Below are 22,740 nucleotides of genomic sequence, written 5' to 3' on the forward strand. Positions count from 1 at the left end.
AAATGAAAGTCCAACTCTACCATAGTCCTACCTAGTTCCTTCCTAAGTATTCCCTACAGACAAAAACCAAGTTCATTATTGTGACCCACAGTTTGGTACCACTAATGGATGAACCTCAGTCAGAGCCACTGCAAAAAAATCTCAGATGCATGCGCCACTTTGTGCGTCTGGCTTTACATGGACACTGGAGAACTGACACTCAGTCGTTAGGCTTTGCAAGTAAATCCTTCAACCACTGAATCAAGTTAAGCAACCTTTCATAAAGATAATTGACACTCACAACAGTCTATCCCAAGTCTGTTGATGCAAATAAGTTTATGTATTTGTTGAATAGGAATGAGAATGCTTCCTGAAAACATGGCAATAGGAATTTTCTTATCTTTGCAGAATGCATTAGGGATCCTGGGCAATTCCTTAATACTTTGTCATTATGTCTTCTTGGTGTTCACCAGGAAGAATTTGATGCCCAAAGACCTCATTATCCGACATCTGGCTTTTGCCAACTTCTTCTTGATTATCTCTAAAGGAATTCCACAGACAATCTCAGAATTTGGGTTGGAATATTTCCTGGATGACATGGGGTGTAAATTGGTAATGTACATTTACCGGGTGTCCCGGGGTGTTTCCCTGCATACCATGGGCCTCCTGAGCTGTTTCCAAGCCCTCACCATCAGCCCCAGCAACACCAGGTGGGGGAACCTTAGATACAGCGCCACAAAGCACATGTCTCCCTCTTGTTTGCTGAGCTGGCTCCTGCATCTGCTTCTAAACGCCGTGACTCCAGCTAGAGTGGCAGCCCCGAGTTACCACAAAAATGGCACCAACACAGGAGATTATGGGTACTGCTCATGGTTTCATTCTGGCACCATGGCAACGATACTGTACATGGCCGTGCTGTGCATGTCTGATGGTCTGTGTCTGGCTCTCATGGCCTACTCTAGTGTCACCATGGTGAATATCCTCTACAGACACAGGAGACAAGTCAAGTATATTCAAACTGCCCAGCCCTCCCCAAGAGTCTCCCCTGTGGCCAGAGCCACCCAAGCCATCCTGATTCTGGTGTGCACCTTCGTCTCCTGCTACTTTGTCTCTTCCATTTTCTTAGTCTTTATGACATACTCCAATGGTCCAAGGAGAAGAGCAATAAACATGGCTACAATTATAGAAATATGTTTCCCTACACTTTGCCCCTTTATTCTCATCAGTAACAACAATTCTGCCACCAGGCTATTTTTACCTACTTCTAGGAGGAGATAAATTATATAAATGTGTGACAAATCCTGATAGTTTTTTTTTTCTTATGTATGGATATGATATTTGTCCATTGTGTAAGGGTAAGATTTGTCTCTGAACAAGACACTACAGTCACAACATAGGCAGACAGTCTTGTCAGCCATGATAGAGTCTACAACAGATTTTGTGATGGTGAGTGATGCCTTTGTGTTCTTGCTGAACTTCTAACATCAGCAGGCACCACACAAAGAATAACACCAAAATTTTATAGCTGGACTGGCGACAGCTTTGTTATACATGTTGTGGGCCTGCACAGGACTGAATGTGGTGCTAGTACTTCAGTTTAGTGGGACAGATTAAGACAGGAAGAACCATCAACATTAACTTAAGCATGGAATTCTACACAGCAGTAAGGGAAACTGACACAATGAAATTTGAAGAAAACTGGTCAAACTTGGAACAGATCACTCTCAGTGAACTCACCCAAGCACAGAAAGATAATCGTCGCATGGTCCCACTCATCTGTGGATACTGACCTGTATCTGCCTGAGATGCTGGCATGCCTAATAAGCATCTGGAAGATCAGACAATAGGGAGGGTGGGGCAGGAAGGGGGAGTAAGGGTGGGGGGGCCACAAAATTGGACCCAAATGATAATGGTGCCATAAAATTCTATATCCTAAAGACAGACTAAATGGCTGAACCTTCATCAGGTCCTTAGAAGGAACACCTGAATCACAGGGCCCTGGAGAGGGTATGATGAAGTCTAACCTCAATCTTCTTCTGCTTATCTCTCTCTCCCTCTTCTCTCTATTTTATATGACCTATCTTTTCCTTCCTTCTTTCCTTTGGCACTGGCCTGTAACTCCCAGTACCAGAATGTGGTTAACATCCACAATGAGCTGTTGATCAGAGAGACATACAAGGTTTCCCAAAGGAAGACAGATTTCTGTCAGAGTACTTGAGGACCCACCAAAGGTGAGTGGTGAGACCTACTGCCAAAGACACCATATGCTGTTGGTATGGAAGATAAGAGTGACCTTGCAGGAATCTGGAAGATAGTCGGTCCACAGACAGCTCATCTAGTGCCAGAAGGTGGTACATGAGCAACTGGGGGAATATTACCAACATCTGTCCAAGCAACTCATGGTCTAAGCTACTCAGCAGTGTGATGCCCACACAGTGCAATGGTGGCACACAGCCATGGTGGGTAACCAACTGTTTTTGGTTTGGCTAATTGAACCACTCAGTGGAATGGAATCCATACCTGGAGCTGGGTACCAAGTCAGGACCATATCCAAAACATGAGCCCACTCTCCATTATCAAGCCCCCACCAATCGTGAGCTCCAAAAGTGACTATACCTATTAAATTCTCTCTAAAACAATAATGGTTATCCCATTTATCTGGTACTGACTTCACTCTCTGTGAGAGAATTTGCTTCACTTTTTCAGATGGACACAATCCTGAAGAGAGAATCAGCCCATGGCACCTCACCAGGACCCCAGATAAACCATAGAGTAATTGGGGAAATGAGCAAGAGTGCTGCTTTCTTTGTGTTCCTGGTACCAGCATAAGGGTGAAGGAGATAGACACAGAGAACACTCACCTCCTACCAAACCAGAAATGCAGAGACACAGAGGGTCTCAAGACCTCATCACTGAAGTCCACCTAAAATGATCCCAACATGGCTCAGGGAAATTTGTGGAAGAGGGGGCGGAAAGATTGTTAGAGCTACATGTTGGGACATTATGAACAGAGACACTGCTTCTTACCCATAAGTGATGGCTACCTCCACAATGCACAATCCACATTCCCCAACAGAGAGGGTCCCTGCAGAGGGGAGAGGACAGCAGTAGGCTCAAAATGGTACCACCATGACTGTATATACACTGTGAACATTGCTAATATACATATATATGTATGTATATTATATGTATATATATGTATGTATGTATGTATGTATATGTATGTGTGTGTATGTGTGTGTGTGTGTGTGTGTGTGTATGTATATATATATATATATATATATATATATATATATATATATATATATCTCCACACACATAATACAAAACCACAACAACATAAAATTAACTTAAGCAGTGTAAGAATATCAAGAATCCCTATGACTGATTCCTGTGTCATAGAGAATGGTGAAGGCACTTTTCCCCTCTTTCATAATTTCCTAGCCAATAGGAAGAATTTTATTAGTACACAGACATTTTTTTTAAGGTAGGGTCTCCTTCTTGTCCAGGCTGACCTGGAATTCACTCTGTATAGTTCCAAGCTAGCCTCAGACTTACATCAATCATATTACTTCTGCTTCTGGGTGCTGGAATTTAAGGCGTGCACTACCATACCCAGTCGAGACATCTTATTATACAAATTATTATGTAAGTTGAATTGTTATAAATGACATCAAGCCATGTTTAGATGTCCATGAGAAAATACATCTTGTGCACATGACTTTGTCTAAAGACTCAGCAAAAGACTTCCTGATCATTATGTGTGTATGCAAGTAGAGAGGTATGTGTGTGTGTTTGAAATAAATATACATGTCAAAACATTGTACTGTACCGACATAATAAATCCTGGAAATCTATCCTAATATTGGAAATTTATAAATTTTATAGCATCAGAAAGCGTATCTAAGTCTCAAATAAATGATAAAATAGTGATAATATCATTGTTCATATGGGATCAAAATCAGCAAGAAAACATAATTCCTTGTATTGAGGAGATTGCTTGCCTCACAAGTGTGAGAATCTGAATTCAGTCCTCAAACCTAAATGAAATTGCTGGCCTTGGTGTTGTCATCTGTGATCCCAGCGTAAGGAGAAAGTGGACAAAGGATCCCTGGAGCTTGCTGGCTGCGAGTCTATCTTGATTGGTGAGCTTCAGGCCGACGAGACTCTGTCTCAAGAAAAGGTGTATAGCACACTGTAGAGATGGAGTAGTGGTTAAGGCATTTGCTTTCAAAGCCAAAGGGCATAGGTTTGATTCCCCAGTACCCACGTAAGCCAGATGCGCAAGGTGCTGCATGCACCTGGAGTTTGTTAGCAGTGGCTGGAGGCTCAGAATGCCCATTTTCTCTTTCTCTCTCTCTCTCTCTCCAATAAATAAATAAGTAGAACATGTTTTTATAAAAGTATATAGTAGTGCAAGATGTTCATCCCAACTTTAAAAGTCTCCATAACTTTTAATAATCACGAAGATGTTCAATCATCCCTGTAGTCCAAGGTCATTTAACTCAGCCATAATGTCAAAATCTCCCTAAAAAATCCATAGTTGCACAAAATAAACATTCACACTGCAAAAGATGGCATTGGGCATAGCAAAGAAATATTCAACCAATACATACACAAGATTTAAAACAACCAGGTCAAACATAAAACTCTGTGCCTCCATGTCCAGCAATTCTACCAGTGACAAATCTCTAAGTCTGATAATTCTAACCAGCAACAAGTCTCTGGAGTTCCAATTCCGCCCCTCCAGCTGGGCTACTCAGAGTCCTAGAAAATTTCATCCAGGGCTGGCAGCTCTACTTAGAAGCCATCTCATTGTTCTGGCAGCTCCACTGGGTCTCCCCTGCACCCTAAAGTCCATCCTCATGGCCCCATGGGATCTCCATGCAGGAAACTCTTAGCACACCTGCTTCACACTGCTCATGGCCATTTTCAAATCACAAGACCCTGTTGCAAATTCAATGACCAGCTTTTTCCTGAATTTTTTATACTCCATAATACCAGGTAGGTTGCCAATTTGTTAATTCAGGGGAGACTAAAGTAGACTTTGAAGAACAGGACACCCCTTGAGCATTCAGGTTCCTTCAAAAGAGTCTACATTTTTCCTGTTGTCCCAAAGCTGGTCAGCTCACCAATCTCAAAGGTTGTAATCTCTCACACAATTCCAACTGAATGGCAGAAGTTTCAGCCCAAAGATTTATTTCTGTGCCATATCATATCCTTATGCTCAGGCCCATCCATTTCTACACAATACAGCCCTGCATAAATTATCAGGGACTATGTACAACAGCAAGCCTCTCACACAGACTTCTTTTAGCCCAGTCCAGGCAAAGCTCTTTCTCACAGTTCTCAGTTCTTACTGCATTCATGTCTTTTAACTCAGACCAGAAGAGTTTATCAAGCTGTACTTACTGCACTGCAAGACATCTCTTAGGCCAAGATTTCAAATCCTTCCATAGTCCTCTTGAAAGTCATCTCCAAAAGGCCACAGCCACACAGTCAGGTTTCAAGCAGCAATGACACCACTCCTTGATACCAAGTTTACTGTTTCAATCAGGTTCACATTGCTGCCAGAAATCACTCAACCAAGAGCAACTTGTGGGAAAAAAGTTTATTTTGGCTTACAGAGTTGAGGGGAAGCTCCATGATGGTAGGTGAAAACGATGGCATGAGCAGAGGGTGGACATCACCTTCTCACCAACATTTGGTGGACAACAGGAACAGGAGAGCATGCCAAACACTAGCAAGGGGAAACTGGCTATACACTCATAAGCCTGCTCCCAACAATACACTGCCTCCAGGAGGTGTTAATTCCCAAATCTCCATCAGCTGGGTGCCTAGCATTCAGAACACCTAAGTTTATGGGGGACACCTGATCAAACCACCACAGTATCACTTGTGTCTGGAGTTCATTTACATTGGCTAGAGACCCTAGAATGCCCATCCTCTCTCTCATAAATAAATGAACATAAATAAAAACATTTACTTAAAACTTCCCATGGGGCCTTTACCCCCTTATGCCTTCTCATGGGTAGGAGCTCTCAGTACTCTGGGCTTTGCCCTGCATCCCCTTCTCCACCTTCCCAAGGCAGTCACTCTTTATAATGTCTCCTCTTTCCTTCTCTTAATCTAATAAAGTTTCTCTAAACTTAAAAATGTATATATTCTACATCCTTAGCCATCGTGTAATGCATTTAAATGCCTTGGAGAGTCAGTCTTACTCCTGTCATAAATGGCTACCATCAAGAAATAAAATGACCATAAATGCTGTCTAGGGTGAGAGGAAAGAGAAACCCTCTCCATTGATGGTGGAAATGTTAACTGGTACAGCCATTGTGGAAATCAGTGGGAAGGTTCCCTCGAAACCTAAAACTGTATTTATCATATGATACAGGTATGCCATTCCTTGGTGCATACCCAAAAGAATCTATATATTTCTAAAGAAATATTTACAAATTCATGTTTATTGCTGCTCTATTCACAATGACAAGGAAATGGAACCAACCTTGCTTGAATGGAAATGGAAGATGTGGTACATTTACACAATCAAGTTTTATTCAGATATAAAGAGCAAACAATATTGGGAACTGGATGAATTAGAAAAGCTTATACTAAATGAGGTAAGCCATGCTCAGAAAGTCAAATGCTGCATGTTTTCTCTTGTACGTGGATCTTAGCTACAAATGTTTCCATTTGTATGTGAGTTGGAGTACAAACAGCAGAGACCAGGAAGCTAGATAGGGCTTATGAGGAAGGCAGGAGAAGGGAAGGATTAAGGGAGGGGGTATAGTAGATATGTAATTAGAGGGACAGATGTGGAAAAGGAGGAACTCTTCTACGCTGTTGATGGGAATGCAATCTGGTCCAGCCACTGTGGAAATCACTGTGGATGTTCCTATGACAGCTAAAAATTGATCTACCATATGACCCACCTATAGCACTTCTAGGCGTATATCCTAAGGACTCATCTCATTACCTAAGAGATACTTGCTCAACCATACTTATTGTAGCTTAATTCACAATAGCTGGGAAATGGAACCAGCCTAGATGTCCCTCAACTGAGGAGTGGATAATGAAGATGTAGCACATTTATACAATGGAGTTCTACTCAGTGATAAAGAAAAATGAAGTTATGAAATTTTCAGGAAGATTGATGGATCTGAAAGGCTTATACTAAGTGAGGTAACCGATGCCCAGAAAGCCAAGTGCCACATGTTCTCTCTCATATGAGGATCCTAGCTACAGATGAGTGGACTTCTGTGTGAGTAGGAAGAAAACTCAGTAGCAAAGGCCAGTAAGCTAGGAAAAACATATAAAGTGAAGAGAAAGGAAGGGATTGGGGTATTTAATAGGATGGTATCATATATATGTAAGTAGGAGAATAGACTAATGGAGGTGAAAAGGCCCAAATGAGGTCAGGGGAAGAAAAAAAAAGTAAAGGTGGAAGGAGGGGTAATAAAAACCTAAGAGGATATAAATAAATTATATTGGAACCTACTACTTCGGACAATGGAACATTCAGGAGCCATAGACTGTTGCTAGAAAAGTTTCAGTGCTCGGGATGGGATACCTTCCAGTGAGTTGTTAGGCAGGAAGGTCCCTGATGCCCCCCAAACACTATAGGCCATTGCCAAGGTCCTTGGTTTCCCACCAGGAATAGATGGTAAGACCCTTTTGCTGAAGACTCCACATACCTGGGCTGCAAGGCCACTGAGAAATCCTGCTAGAACTGAGCTGATAACCTCCTCCATGTAAACCAGCTGACTGAAAGCTGGAAGAAGCCATCCTGCATGCAGTTCAATGGGAGAGAGAGCAACCACCAGTGAGGATCCTCAACAATGAACACTGCAAGTCTTAACTTTTGCTAGCCACTCCAAATGAGTCAATGGGTGCAATAGTGGCATGTCTATCATGGTGGAAACCACCTGCCCTCTGATTAGACTGGAGGCCTGCTCCATGGGAGAGAAGACATCCCTGATAATGAATACTTAAAACAGGGGTAGTCATGAGCCCTAGTGGTGTAACTTCTGCTTCTGTCTGGCTACATGTATATACTATGCTTCTCACACTGCCCAGTAAGCACTTCTCTTAATATTCATACCCATATATTAATGCTACTTTCACTGTTGTAGAAAACCTCTTTTCAGATGGCAGTGACCTTGGGATGACTCAGAAGGCATCATGGTGCTAGAAAGAAATGACAGGAGTGCTCAATACTGCAATATCTCTATCATACCTTCCAAGGCTCAGGGTCTATTGCAGAAAAGGTGGTAGAGAGAATGTAAGAGCCAAAGGAAGGGTAGGACTCCTTACAATATGCTTCCCCCAGACACAAAATGGCCTACATATCTATGACCTCACAGTGCCTGATGCTGCTGACACAAGGCCATCATAATAGAAGGAAAAGAGATCATGACATCAAAATAAAAGAGAGACTGATTGAGAGGGGAGGGGATATGATGGAGAGTGTAGTTTCAAAGCATAATGTTGGGGGAGGGAGGGCATTACCATGGGATATTGTTTACAATCATGGAATTTGTTAATAAAAAATATCAAAAGATAAAGAAAAAGAACTATATCACCAAGAATTCCTTAAATCTCTATGTTGGGAATGTCAATTGTAACTATGTTAGAAAACTGATTGCTATTATCTTGAGAAAGCATACCCCTACACTGAGTGATTCTAACCTTAAGTTTATATTTTCAAAGTGTGCATGTGTGTACTGGGATCTCCTTATAAGAAAGCACAGAGTAGTCTCCTTCATAATAGCTTTGGATAGGAAACCACCTATCAAGCCTCCATATAAGTTGTTTCGTGTGCACATAATGGTGAAAATGAAAGGTCTTGAGCTACACAACACATTAATGGGCCAGGAAGAACTAGGGAGAAGGGAGATACTGAAAATATGGCTTCTGTTTGTTTCCCCTCAATTCTGGTTTTCCTCCAAACAGTTGAATTTCACAGGATAATGGATATGGTGGGGAAAGTTCCTAGTGCTATTCTGAATCTCGACAAGACCATGCAACTCTCATCTGCTTTCTTAGCACTGGGCATCTGTTCCATTGGGCCCCTCCCTGTTAGACCCTGTGCACTATAGGGAATTGCAAAAGTTTTGCTCCCGACTTCTTCTAATTGTGTCTCTGGATTTGCACATGTAATTATTACTTTTTAGAACGGATAGGTAATTGGGACAAAGTGTTTACAAGTTACCGCCAATCCCCTATGTAGATGCTGTCATAGATGCAAAGTTGAGCTGAAAATTGGTGGTCAGGTAGGGGAGTAGACTGTAGAATAATAAACCCATTAAGTCAGGGGCCAGAGCCCCAATGACAGGAGAGTTTCAACCTTTCTCACTATAACCGTCTTCTATGGAGAGGGTGTATAGGTGAGTAACTTCCTTTCTGGCCAAGACACAGGTAGAGAATTAGAGATAGATGTGGAAAGGGAAAATGACTATCTTGCTGGTTTTGGAAGTGAGACTCCAAGAAGGCTTTCTCATGAAATGGGAGCTATTTCCTGCCAGGCACAGCATAGATTGTCTCCAACACTCCCTGCTTAGCACAAACCCCATTCCTTTCACAAGTTCCAGAGTTGCTCTCATCCTTCTTTAAGGCCAAGTTGTTCTTCCCTTCTTATCTTATTCTCTTCTCTGTTCTCTGGATTAATATTCACCAATCTTATAACCACAGGCATAAGAATGAATTTTACATGATTCCTTGTTAAAAATCTCTTCTTTAAGATAAATGTTTTATCTCAAAAAAGAGATTTGCACATTTTGTATCAGAAGGCTTTATGTAAGTAAATGCGAAAAGGTGCATACTAGAATACTGAACTGATATAATGAGTGTGATTGGCTATTTGAAGACTGCATTGGTGTGTGTGTAAAATTATTATTTCAGTTAGTTTTGCAAAAAAAAAAAACCCACCTTTTAGGGAGTTAAATACCTTCTTCAATCATTTTAAGGGATATCAGAGGGAAAAAGAGTTATCTTTAACCTTACAGTGAGAACTAGGAAAACAAGGATTGATGGAAATTCAAATTGAGAAAACTAGCTGTTAACTAATGACCATTTCTTGTGAACCCTGAAATTACGGAGACTTTAAGAACATGAGCTCAGAATTACAGATGGAAAGCAAAAGTGGGGGCTGTCCCATTCTGACCCACTGAAAGAGCCCTTCCCCTTGCTCACTGTCCAGCAATTGACTTTCATAGGTTCCTGAGGACAAAAAACACAAGACAGGTAGAAGAGCCAGGCCAGGGCTGGGGGGATGGCTTAGCTGTTAAGGTCCTTACCTACAAAGCCAAAGGACCTAGGTTCGATTCCGCAGAACCCATGTAAGCCAGACGCACAAGGTGGTGCATGCATCTGGAGCAGCAACTGGAGGCCCTGGCATGCCCATTCTCTCTCTCTCTCTCTCTCTCTCTCTCTCTGTCAAATACATAAATGTATATATATATTATAAAAAAGAAAGAAAAGAAAAGCCAGGCCAGGCAGGAGCTCGAGCTGAGTGAGGATCACTGAGCACAGCACACAACAGGGTGTGCCTGGGACCACTTCCTCTGAAGTTCTTTTTCTCTGTGTGACTCCACTCTGCCTCCTGGCAGCTCTCATGACACCTGACACCTGGGCTGCACACTTTTCTGGCTTTGTAAAACGGTGCTTTATGAGAATTCTGTTGTGATTATTCTCTAGGACTCATCTAATTTCAATGACCTCAGATAAAGTATTTGGTGGTTAATTTCTAATATGGGCTTTTGTCATTTTTTTTTTTCTCCATTTTTGTTAAAGTCTTTTTGCAGTGAACCAGCTGTGTAAGGTTAGAATTTTGAAGCTAGATTTCAATTTTCGTCTTTCTACCTTCCCATTCCCATTCTTCAAAATAAAACTTTTTTGCTTTGTTTTCCAGGTAGGGTCTCATTATAGCCCAGGCTGACCTGGACCTCCCTCTGTAGTTCCCGGCCGGCCTGGAACTCACGGTGATCCTCCTAACATTGCCTCCCCAGGGCTGGGATTAAGGGCAGGAGCCACCACACCTGGCCCCTCCCATTCTTTTGGATGGATTGTCATTATTTTAAAGGCCAAGGAGGAAATTGACTTCAAATATGATTTTTATTATGAAATAGGATATACTGGTACTTTCTATGTTTGTTGTTATTTTTATTTATTTATTTGAGAGTGACAGACAGAGAGAGAAAGAGGCACAGAGAGAGAGAATGGGCGCGTCAGGGCCTCCAGCCACTGTAAATGAACTCCAGATGCATGCACCCCCTTGTGCATCTGGCTAACGTGGGTCCTGGGGAATGGAGCCTCCAACCGGGGTCCTTAAGCTTCACAGGCAAGCGCTTAACTGTTAAGCCATCTCTCCAGCCCACTTTCTATGCTTGAACACCATGACTATAACTTTATTCATCTAATTTTCTAGCAATGTGCCATAGCTTGATGGGTTTTAACCTGTGACCCGATATGATCCATGTTTGCTCTTTTTTTAATTTAATTTTAATTTTTATTTATTTATTTGAGAGAGAGAGAGAGAGAGAGAGAGAGAGAAAGGGAGAGAGAGACAGAGAAAATGGGCACACGAGGGCTTCCAGCCACTGCAAATGAACTCCAGATACATGTGCTACCTTGTGTATCTGGCTAATGTGGGTCCTGGGGACTCAAACCTGGGTCCTTTTGCTTTGCAGGCAAACATCTTAATAGTGAAGCCATCTCTCCAGCCCCATGTTTGCTCTTATTTCTATCTCCCTCTCCTACTTCATGTTGGAGTGCTGTGTTAGTCTCTCCTGTCTTATACTCTGTCAGCCATTCATTATCTTCCTAACACCTTAGTAATACTCAGTCTCATAAGATTTATTTAAATGACTGTGTGTCTGTAACAAACTTCCATGAGGGAGTCTCCAGAGTGTCTTCCTGAACTTCCTGTACAAGACACCTCAGTCCAGTCACTTGAGTGTCTTTCTGTCCTTGTTCTCTTCATGTGGCTTTCTTCTTTATTCATGACAAGATAGTGATTCATGTTGATGTCAGGAGATCTTAGATAGAAACCTTCTTTCTTTAAAGACATTAACATAAACCAGATATAGTCTTATGTTCATTTCTCATTCTCTCTCTCCTTCCTTCCCTCTTTCCCTCTTTTTTTTAGTTAGTTTTCTGAGGCAGGGTCTCACTCTAGCCCAGGCTGACCTGGAACTCACTATGTAGTCTCAGGGTAGTAAACTCATGGCAATCCTTTTATCTCTGTCTCTGAGTGCTGGGATTAAAGGTGTGTGCCACCACGCTTGGCTCCTCTTTCCCTCTTTTTTACAAGTGCTCTCTTTCTTTCTTATCTTGCTCCATGTCATATTTTGCAGTTACCCCGTCAAGGATGGAGTTGTTAAAATTTTTTATATAGTTTTTCTTTCAAAAAACCAAACTTGGGGCTGGAGAGATGGTTTAGCAGTTAAACATTTGCCTGTGAAGCCTAAGGACCCCAGTTCGAGGCTCAATTTCCCAGTACCCACCTTCGCCAGATGCACAAGGTGGCACGTGCATTTTGCAGTGGCTGGAGGCCCTGATGCTCCCATTCTCTTTCTCTCTCTCTGTCTGTCTCTATCAAATAAATAAATAAATGTTAAAGAAAAATGTTAGGGTGGGAGAGTTGGCTTGGTGGTTAAGGCACTTGCCTGCAAAGCCAAAGGATACAGGTTTGATTCCCTAGTGCCTACATAAAGCTAGGTGCATAAGATGGCACATGTGCCTACAATTTGTTTTCAGTGGCTCGTGGCCCTGGCATGCCCATTCTTTCTATCTGCCTTTTTTTTTTTTTTTGAGGTAGAGTCTCACTCTAGCTCAGGCTGACCTGGAATTCACTATGTAGTCTCAGGGTGGCCTTGAACTCTCAGTGATCCTCCTACCTCTGTCTTACATGTGCTGGGATTAAAGGTGTGCGCCACCACACCCAGCTCTATTTTGACTTTTTCTCATTTTACTTTGAGAGATAGAGAGAGGAGAGAAAGAGAGGACAGGAGAATGGACACACCTGGGCCTACAACTACTGCAAAGGAACCCCGGTACATTGTGTTGCCTTGTGCATCCGGCTTGCTTGGGTAATGAAGAATTGAACCTAAATCCTTAGGCTTTGCAGGCAAGATTCTTAACCGCTAAGCCATCTCTCCAGCCATAAAAAAGTTTTAAAAAATATTTATTTGAGAGAGAGAATAGGTGCACCAAGGCCTCTAGTCACTGCAATCAGTGAACTCCAGATGCATGCATCACCTTGTGCATCTGGCATCTAGCAAGTGCCTTAACTGCTGAGCCATCTCTCCAGCCTGAAAAAATTCTATGTAGTTTTTAAAACCAATTTTAAGCTGGGTGTGGTGGCCCACACCTTTAATCCAGGAACTCAGGAGGCAGAGGTAGGAGGTTCTTCATGAGTTCAAGGCAACCATGAGACTACAGAATGAATTCCAGGTCAGCCTGGGCTAGAGTGAGACCCTACCTTGAAAAAAAACTTTAAAAGAAAATAAATAAATAAAGCAATTTTTAGAATATAATTACTGACTCTTTTAAAACTGACTTTTATGCCTGTTTTCTTCACATTTTATGTTGTTTCTTCAGGTTTCAGAGCCACAAACATTATAACACACCCCAGAAGATAAAGGTAAGCAACATTGTGTATGGAAAGGTCTCTATTTCAACAGAAATTGAATTTTGTAGCAGTTGTCAATTTTTTCCCTTTTAATACTAAACAATATTACATGTGTATTCATGCATTATGTTTAACCATTCATCTATTGATGTACACTTGATTTGCTTTTGGCTATTTTGAATAATGCTGACATGTGAAGGTAAAAGAAGCATCTCCTTAACAACCTGCTTCCAAGTTACTGGATTGACATGCAAAGAAGTAGAAGTGAACTGGATGGGTGGTACACGCCTTTAATCCCAGCACTTTGGAGGCTGAGGTAGGAGGATCACAGTGAGTTCAAAGCCAGCCTTAGATTATAGAGTGAATTCCAGGTCAGCCCAGCCTGGGCTAGAGGCTCTACTTCAAAAAAAAAAAAAAAAATAGACTAGCTGTATGGCAATGTAGAAACTATTTTTACTACTGTTGAGAAGTTTCCAAAATGGGTCCTACAGAGTCTACAGCTCTCATTCCCACCAAGTCACATGTGGGATCCAATTTCTCCAAGTCCTTTCTGCCACTCTTTATTTTCATTTGTTTGTTTGGCTAGTATCTGTCTAGTGGATAGAATGAGATGGACTTTAGATATTTTGACTTATATTTTCCTAGTTATGGGTGATTTTTGAATGTTTTTAATATTTTTATTGCTGTCTGTGATTTTTGCTGAGGAAGGAAATATATTCAGGGCTTGTACCTATATGTTAATAAGTTTATAATTTTTAAAATAATTAATTAATAAGTAAAATAATTAATTAGCTAATGTAGGTATACTTGATTTTTTTATGACTCTATATCAGATAAACGATATAAAAATCTCTGCCCAAATTCTTCTTGAGTTTTCAGTGTGACTTTAAGAAGAGACCAATTTAAAAAAATTCTTTAAAAAAGATTTAAATAGGGTTGGAGAGAAGGCTTAATGTTTAAGAAGCTTCCCTGTGAAGACTAAGGGCTCAGGTTGCATTTCCCGTTATCCACTTAAGCCAGATGCACAAGGTGGCATATGTGTCTAGAGTTCTTTTGTAGTAGCTAGAGGCCCTATCACGTCCATTCTTACACTCTCTCTGGCAAGTTTGCATAAATTAAATAATAAAATAAATAAAATAAATTTTAATTTCAAAAGGTTAACTAGAATTTCATTTGATGTGAAGAATAGTTAAGAAATATTGGTATGTCTCTTTATCTATTTAACATTTATTTTTGTTTCGTTGTCCTAAAATGTATTTATGAGTTTGAATTGCTCCATATATCTTTTTATGTTCCTTAAATTTATATGTTGAACTTATACTGCATTACATTAAGCTAAATGTTTTTTAGTTTGAATTCCTCCATGTTTTCCTTGAAATTTCAAAACTAAGTTTAAATTGATAGGTTGACATTACAGTGATGTATTCTATATCTATTATTCATATGTAAAATATTAAATTTGAATATAATTTTAATTGTGATTCACTTATATTTAGAGGTATATTTAAAAATCAGATTTAACAATAATGATAATCTTATATGTCCAAATATTTTGCTTTTTAAATTTTCTATTAATCAACTGCACACTATATTTTATTTTGAGAGAGAGATAACAGAAGAGGCAGATAGAGAGAAAGGGTGGATAACAGAAGAGGCAGATAGAGAGGAAGGGTGTGCCAGGGCCTCTTCACTGCAAACGAACTCCAGATGCATGTACTACCTTGTGCATCTAGTTTAAGTGAGTACTGGAGAATTGAACCTGGGTACTTAAGCTTCAGAGGCAAATACCTTAACCTCTAAGCCATCTCTGCAGCCCAACTTCACCCTTCTAATCTTTGCAGTTTTGACAATTAGTGTAGTCTTAAGTTGAAGGCCCTGTTTCAATATCTTGACTTGGAACAATTCTTACATAGACACTATTAAATCATATGATCATTCAGCAGTAGGGTGGGCGTGTGACACATGTCTATAATCTCAGCACTTGGGAGGCAGAAGTAGGAGGATCGCTGTGAGTTTGAGGCCAGCCTGGGACTACCGACTTAGTTCCAGGTCAGCTTGGGCTGGAGTGAGACCCTATCTTGAAAAAGAAAACAAATTAAAAAATAAATCTTCATTAAGACTACAATAATTTTCCAAATTGCAGTGATTAAAAGTGTTTTTTCAGGGTTGGAGAGATGGCTGAGTAGTTAAGGTGCTTGCCTTCAAAACCAGAGGCCACAGGTTCAATTCCCCAGTGCCTACATAAAGCATGATGCACAAGGTGGCACATGCATTTGGAATTCATTTGCGGTAGCTAGAGGTCCCGATGTGCTCATTCTTGTACCTCCAGCCTCTCCATGCTGGGATTGCAGACATGCGTTGCCACATTCATATTTTTACATGAGTGATGGGGATCTGAACTCACAGTCTCATGCTTGTGTAGCAAGCGCTTTACCCTCTGGGCCACTTTCCTAGCCTAGTATTTTCCCTAGAAATCCAAACAGGGAAAAACTATTGACTAGTTGTCATTCTTGGTGGACGCTGACTCTGAAGGGAGCTTTAGGTTATGATCTCAGGATTCCAGAAGCAAATCAGGGGGGGGTCCTGGTCATATTCAAGCCCTAAACTCATTGCTCTTGCCCTCTGTTCTACCTCACATTGGAATTGTACATGTTAGTCTAAGGGAAGTGATATAGTTGAAAGAATAGACTCAGCTCCTGTTTGCCCGCACTCTTGACATCATGACTCAGAGATTATTTTATGTTTAGAAATACGAATCTTTATTAGAATTCTGTGGCTAATGTCCTTTGAAATCCATTTCTTTAAAAATATGGTAGAAAATTGCTATTATTCAAGTCATTTTCTGCAATTCTGTTAGTTTTCTCCCATAATGATGAAGATGCATATCCTGCCATCTCTTATAATCTGGACTTCATTGCATTTTATCTTAGTTTAGTTTTATTTATCTATTTGAGAGAGAGTGTGTGTGGCAGGGGAGAGAATGGGTGCAGTAGCTCCTGTATCCACTGCAAACGAACTCCACACGCATGCACCACCTTGTGCATCTGGGGAATTGAACCTGCAGTCTTTGGTTTTGCAGGCAAGTTCCTTAACCACTAAGCAATCTCTCCAGCTCTAATTTTAATGTTTATCAAGGTAGGGTCCCACTGTAGCCCAGGCTAACCTGAAACTCACTCTGTAGCCCCAAGCTGGCCTCAAACTCATAGTAATCCTCCTATGTTTTCCAGTCATGAGTTAGAAATGGGCCCTCTGCCTTCTACTTACCCCTCTGTATAACATGGTACCAACAATTTTTCTTTCACATATGTTTTTACACAAGTATAGTTTTATTTTAATAGAAATATATTCTCAATGGAGTTTCATGATGATAATTGCATGTTCTTTGAGGTATGGACAAAACACTTACCATGAATACCATTTCTCACATCCTTTTTAGAAAATGTACTGTGACACCACAAAAATGTTCATATTCATGTGTTTTATTATTAAGTCACATTGTTATCATTACTCTTTTCTTGATAACATCATGAAACTGGATGTTTCTCAGTATTTTTTTTTCTGATCAGGTTGGTTTTCCTGGGGCTTCTCTGCTACAATGTTCTGTCTGTTTCTAATGAGTTCTACTGGGAACTCTTTGCATACTAGAGAAAGCATCCCTTGGCTATCAACTAAAACCCATTTGCATATATTATTAGTATATTATTAGTATCCATTATTTTTTTCTTGAGTGCTTTAGTTATCATATTTTATTGGAGCATATTTTGAAAACATGGTTTTGGATGTTGTTATTCTTTAAAGGGAAGTGGGCGCTGACTACAAGATGTGATCCTAATCTGAACCTTGACTACAATGTGTTCTTTTCCTAAAGTATTTTTCTAAATTATTTTAGAGATAGATAGATTATAGAGAGGGGGAGAGAGAGGGCAAAAGAGCTCCAGATGCACATGTCACTTTGTGTATCAGGCTTTATATGGATACTAGAGAATTGAACCCTGGGTCACCAGGCTCTGCAAGCAAGCACCTTCAACTGCTGAGCCATCTCTACAACCCTGATGTTTTGTTTTATGTCATAAATGGCCTTGTTATTATTGGAGGGATTGTTGGCAAATTTTGAATAGTTCCTATAAACTAGAATAGACTGTATAAAACTAACGCCTTAACAATTGTTCCATACTTTTCTAATATGATGCCCTTGGTTTTAAGAAATGTACAGTAAATTATTCAAAAAGAAACATATGACCTACACAATACATAAAATATTTTCAAAAAGTTGAGAATTTGGTTTAAAGTATATAGAGATTGTGGTTTTTCTGTAAGATTGAAATTATGTCAAACTGTAGCCTGATTTAAACACACTTAGAAAGAACACAAACAACAATGGAATATAATTGTAACTTGTTACGTGAAGCAAAATGGCTTTCAATCTAGGGAAAATGTTTGTCAAATATAATATTTAAAAAATACTGCTAAACATAAAATAGAACACAAACACACACAAATTTTTCACTAAGGCAAGTAATCCTAAGGAAATAGACATTTGCTAGATTATTATTATTTTTTTAATATTTTTCATTTATTTTCAAGTAGAGAGAGAGGGAGAGAGAGATAGAGATAGAGAGTAGAGAGAAGAGAGACAGACAGAGAGGATGGGTGCGGCAGGGCCTTCAGCAAGAGAGAATTCCATGCTCCACTTTGTACATCTGGCTTTATATGGATACTGGGGAACCAACCCAAGGTTGTTAGGCTTTGCAGGCAAGCCTCTTAACAGCTAACCCATCTCTCCAGCACAAAAAGATAAACTTTTCCTTTTTTTGAGGTAGGGTCTCTCTCTAGCCCAGGATGACCTGTAATTCACTATGTAGTCTCAGGCTGGCCTTGGACTCACAGTGACTCTCCTACCTTATTCTCCTGCGTGCTGGGATTAAAGGTATGTGCCACTATGCAAGGCCTTTTGCTGGATTATTTAACAAAAATAAACAATTTGAAGAACAAAAATCATAAGAGACTTACCCAATTTCATAATTTTAAGTAAGTGCACAGGTTAATGGAATAAGATCATTAACACAACCCAATTTTGTCAGGTAAGTATTCTAGCACTGTGAACATAGAACAGTTAATACTGACCAAGATGCTTAGGTGTTACTGTTTGTAAATCGTTGTAGTCATTCACTCATGTAATTGGTACTTGGTTTTCCTCACAGGTAATCGGGGCAACAGTATTTAAAACTTGCCCTCAGTGCCCCACGTGGATGCTATCATGGGTCTCGAGCTGAGCTGGCAAATCACCAGTGTAGTGGTGAAGGGGACCAGGGACTAGTCCAGCTGTGGGTGAGGGATGGTTTAACCGCGGCCCCCGAGAGGACGCAGCGTCTCCGTGGGAGCCGCCCTCAGGGCGTCACACGCCACGCAGGTAAGTCTTGTCCTTCACACTACGACTTGGGCGATCTTGAAGCTGTAACATACCCTGAGGAGGGGAAGGGAGAGTGGTGCCTGGTTTTGGAAACCTATTTCCTGCCGCGTGCAGAGGGACTGGGTCCATCTTGCCTCACCTTGGGCAAACCCAATTTCTTTCACAAGCTACCAGAATTTAATTATTTTTTTTTTTTTACTTATTTACGAGAGAGAGAGAGGGAGAGAAAGAGAGAGAATTGGCATGCCAGAGAATCCTGCCACTGCACAGACTCCAGACACATGTGCCACCTTGTTGTGCATCTGGCTCACGTGGGTCTTGGGGAATTGGACCTGAGTGCTTAGGTTTTTTTTTATATATATATTTGTATTTATGACAGAGAGAGAAGTAGAGGCATATATAGAGAGAGAATGGTCACGCCAGGGCCTCCAGCCAATGCAAACAAATTCCAGATGCATGTGCCACCTTGAGTATCTGGTTTATGTGGGTCCTGGTGAATTGAACCTGGGTCCTTTTGCTTTGCAGGAGAATACCTTAAGCATTAAACCATCTCTCCAGCCCCAGATTTTTTTTTCCTGAGTCAGGGTCTCACACTATTTCAGGCTGACCTAGAACTCACTATGTTGTCCCAGGCTTGCATCAGACTCACATCAATCTTACCTCTGCCTCCCAAGTGCTTGGATTAAAGGCATGTGGTACCATGCCTGCTTCTTAGGATGGAAATCTCCCTTTCTACCACCACTCTTTTCTTCCCTCTCTTCTTGTTTAAAATAGATTATTCTGGCCAGGCATGGTGGTGCATGCCTTTAATCTAAGCACTCAGAAGGCAGAGGTAAGAGGATGACTGTGAGTTCCAGGCCAGCCAGAGACTACAGAGTGAATTCCAGGTCATCCTGGGTTAGAGTGAGAGCCTACCTCCAAAAACAAGCAAAAAGGACTATTCTTAAATTATACACACACAACAATTGTTTACATCTATATTCTTGTAAGTTTCAAGTACATTTCAAGTATTTCAAGTGCTGATATATTGAAGTAGATGTCATAGCACTGTGATCACTAACTCTCAAAACTGAATGGGGCAATGTACACAGTATAGGAACATGGATTCTGAAACAGGGTCTTAGCGTGTGTAGCCTATGCTGCACTCAAATTCTTTCTTAACTTTTTACGCACAACTTCTACACACATAGGTAATATGCCATGATCGTATAACCTTTCCCCACACCCTTGATTTTCACCCTCCCTGACCCTCCCTCCACTGAATCCTTTCTTATTTCCACCTAGCATCTCTCATATCTCGAGGTCCCCATTGCCCTCATGCAATGCTGGGCTTAGGTAGGTAGTTTCTGCTGTCCTGAGGAAAGTCCCTTAGAGGCAACAGTTCTCACGGTTACCTGCAGGTGTGCTTTCCCTGGCACTTCTCTGTTTCTTTGGCTCTTACATTCTTTCCACCACCTCTTCCAGAATGGCTTGAGAGTCTTAGAGGCAAGATAGAGATGTCTCAGTCCAGTGTCCTCAAATTTCCTATCTTTGCATCTCACCGTTCAGAATTCTGGGATTCCTGACTTGCTTGCAGCGCCCAGTTATTATTTTTTTTCTCTTTTGGCTCTTCATGAGAATGGATTTAAAAAATAAGATCATCTAGATGATTTCTTTTAATAACTCCAGAAAAGCTGTGAGGCATTCAGGAAATGCAAAGTAATTAAGTATCAGCGCTGGTATATCCTGAATCAATGGAGTATATTTGGATATGAGCCCAGGATTTTAGAAGGGAGGTGAGAGATACATGTTGGGAAACTGAAGGAATAGCCCCGATCATTCTGCTTAACAATGAATATTGCCAGGGAGTCTTCTGAAGGCAACTCATGTAGCAGGAAAAGTACCAGGCGCAGAGGGGACAGAGTCTGAGTTCAGCGAAGAGCGTCACCTCTGGAGCACCGTGGCAGGTCACTGAGAGCTCCACTGTGCTTCTGGACATGGTTTCTGCACATCTCATGATATTGGAAATGAGCATGCCAGGGGATGGAGAGATGGCTTAGTGGGTAAGGTGCTTGCTGCGAACCCTGAGGACCCAAGTTCCATTCCCCAGTACTCACGCGAGCCAGAAGCACCGGATGGCACATGCATCTGGGGTTCATTAATACTGGCTAAAGGCCCTGGCATGCCCATTCTCTCTCTTTCTCTTTCTGCCTGCTCCCTTCCTCCTTTCTTCCTTCCTTCATCTCTCTCTCATAAATAAATAAAATAAAAATTAAAAAATGAGCATGCCAGGGTTCTTGCCACTGCAAAGAACTACAGATGCATGTGCCACTACTAGGGAATTGAACCCAGGCCATTAGGCTTTGCAAGCAAGCGTGTTAATGGCTGACTCATCTCTGCAGCCCTGAAACTTTTTCTTCATGTTATCAAAATAAACCTTTATTAGAGTAATTTTGATTTCTTCTTATTAATGCCTATATAATTTCAATGATAGCAAGTTGTAGTGCAATTTTTTCATTGCTGGACAGGAATTATGTCAATTTTTCTCCCTCATTGCTAAATACAATGCCCACTTGTGAGAATCTAGATTTTAATGAATCTAGATTTTTACTTTCTCACCGTGTGGCATGCTAGTCCCCAGTCTTTGGATGAATTGCTTGTCACTTCCCACAGATTAATGAAATGATTGACTTAAGTATGAGTTTTATCATAATATGCTATCAGAATTCTTTTATAAAAAGCATTGTGAAACAAACATCAGCAGTTTGTTTCCATTAGATATGAAACATTTAAATCTTTATTTTTAAGGATAGATTAGAATATAAGAATAATCTTTGGGCTGGAGCGACGGTTCAGTGGTTAAAAGCTCTTGCTTGCAAAGCCTGGAAGCTTGGGTTCGATTCCCCAGTACCCTTGTAAAGACAGATGCACAAGCCGGTGCGTGCATCTGAAGTTTCTTTGAAGTAGCAAGATACCCTTGCAAGGCCATTTCCTCTGTTTCTTTCTCTCTCTGCTTGAAATAAATATGTGAAAATATATTTAGAAAAGAACAATATGTTACAAAGTAAGACTATGAAATAGACGTTACATAAAACACTAAAATAGACTTAAAAGTCACCCCCTGTAGCTCAGGGAACATGACAGAAGAGGGGCTGGAACGATTGTAAGAGCCACGGAGTATCCAGCACATTGCCTGCACCACAGTGATGACGGCTGCTCTCGCAACTCATGACCCACAGCCCCATGCGGAACACCAGCAACCCCGCTGAGGAGACTTCTCAGTGGAATGGAATGGGAGAAGGGAGGAGGGAAATGATGGTACCAACACATGATGTGTCCACACGAAGTTTCCACTGAATTAAAAAAAAAGAAATAGACCTAACCTTGTGTATAAAAATATGTGATAAAACCATTAAGAGCCGGGCATGGTGGTACACTTGGAAGGCAGAGGTAGGAGGATCACTGTGAATTGGAGGCCACCCAGAGAGTACATAGTGAGTTTCAGGTCAGTCTGAGCTAGAGTGAGACTCTTTTGGAAAACAAACAAACAAACAAACAAAGAAACAGAAACTATTAAGATTAAACGACAGAAAATTTAAAACATGAGAGCAATGCAATGTCTTTATCATTAAATTTCATCGAATGCATATAAGAACCATTGGGATCACCATAAATCTGCATTAATAATACAACCAGCAAATGTTTGGATGATGTATTTACCTTTGGAAAATATTTATAAAGT

The 22,740-nt window shown here is 40.8% G+C and overlaps 1 protein-coding gene across 1 annotated transcript; it reads left to right on the forward strand.

The window, feature by feature from the left end:
• The first annotated feature begins 336 nt into the window (after positions 1 to 336).
• Positions 337 to 1,257, forward strand: LOC101615426 (vomeronasal type-1 receptor 4-like). The gene has a single exon (XM_004672740.2). It carries the CDS (start codon positions 337 to 339, stop codon positions 1,255 to 1,257), a length of 921 nt encoding a protein of 306 aa, XP_004672797.2.
• The last annotated feature ends 21,483 nt before the right edge of the window (positions 1,258 to 22,740 follow it).

The sequence above is a fragment of the Jaculus jaculus genome, chromosome 14 (genome assembly GCF_020740685.1).
Source record: "Jaculus jaculus isolate mJacJac1 chromosome 14, mJacJac1.mat.Y.cur, whole genome shotgun sequence".
Classification (NCBI taxonomy): Eukaryota; Metazoa; Chordata; class Mammalia; order Rodentia; family Dipodidae; genus Jaculus; species Jaculus jaculus.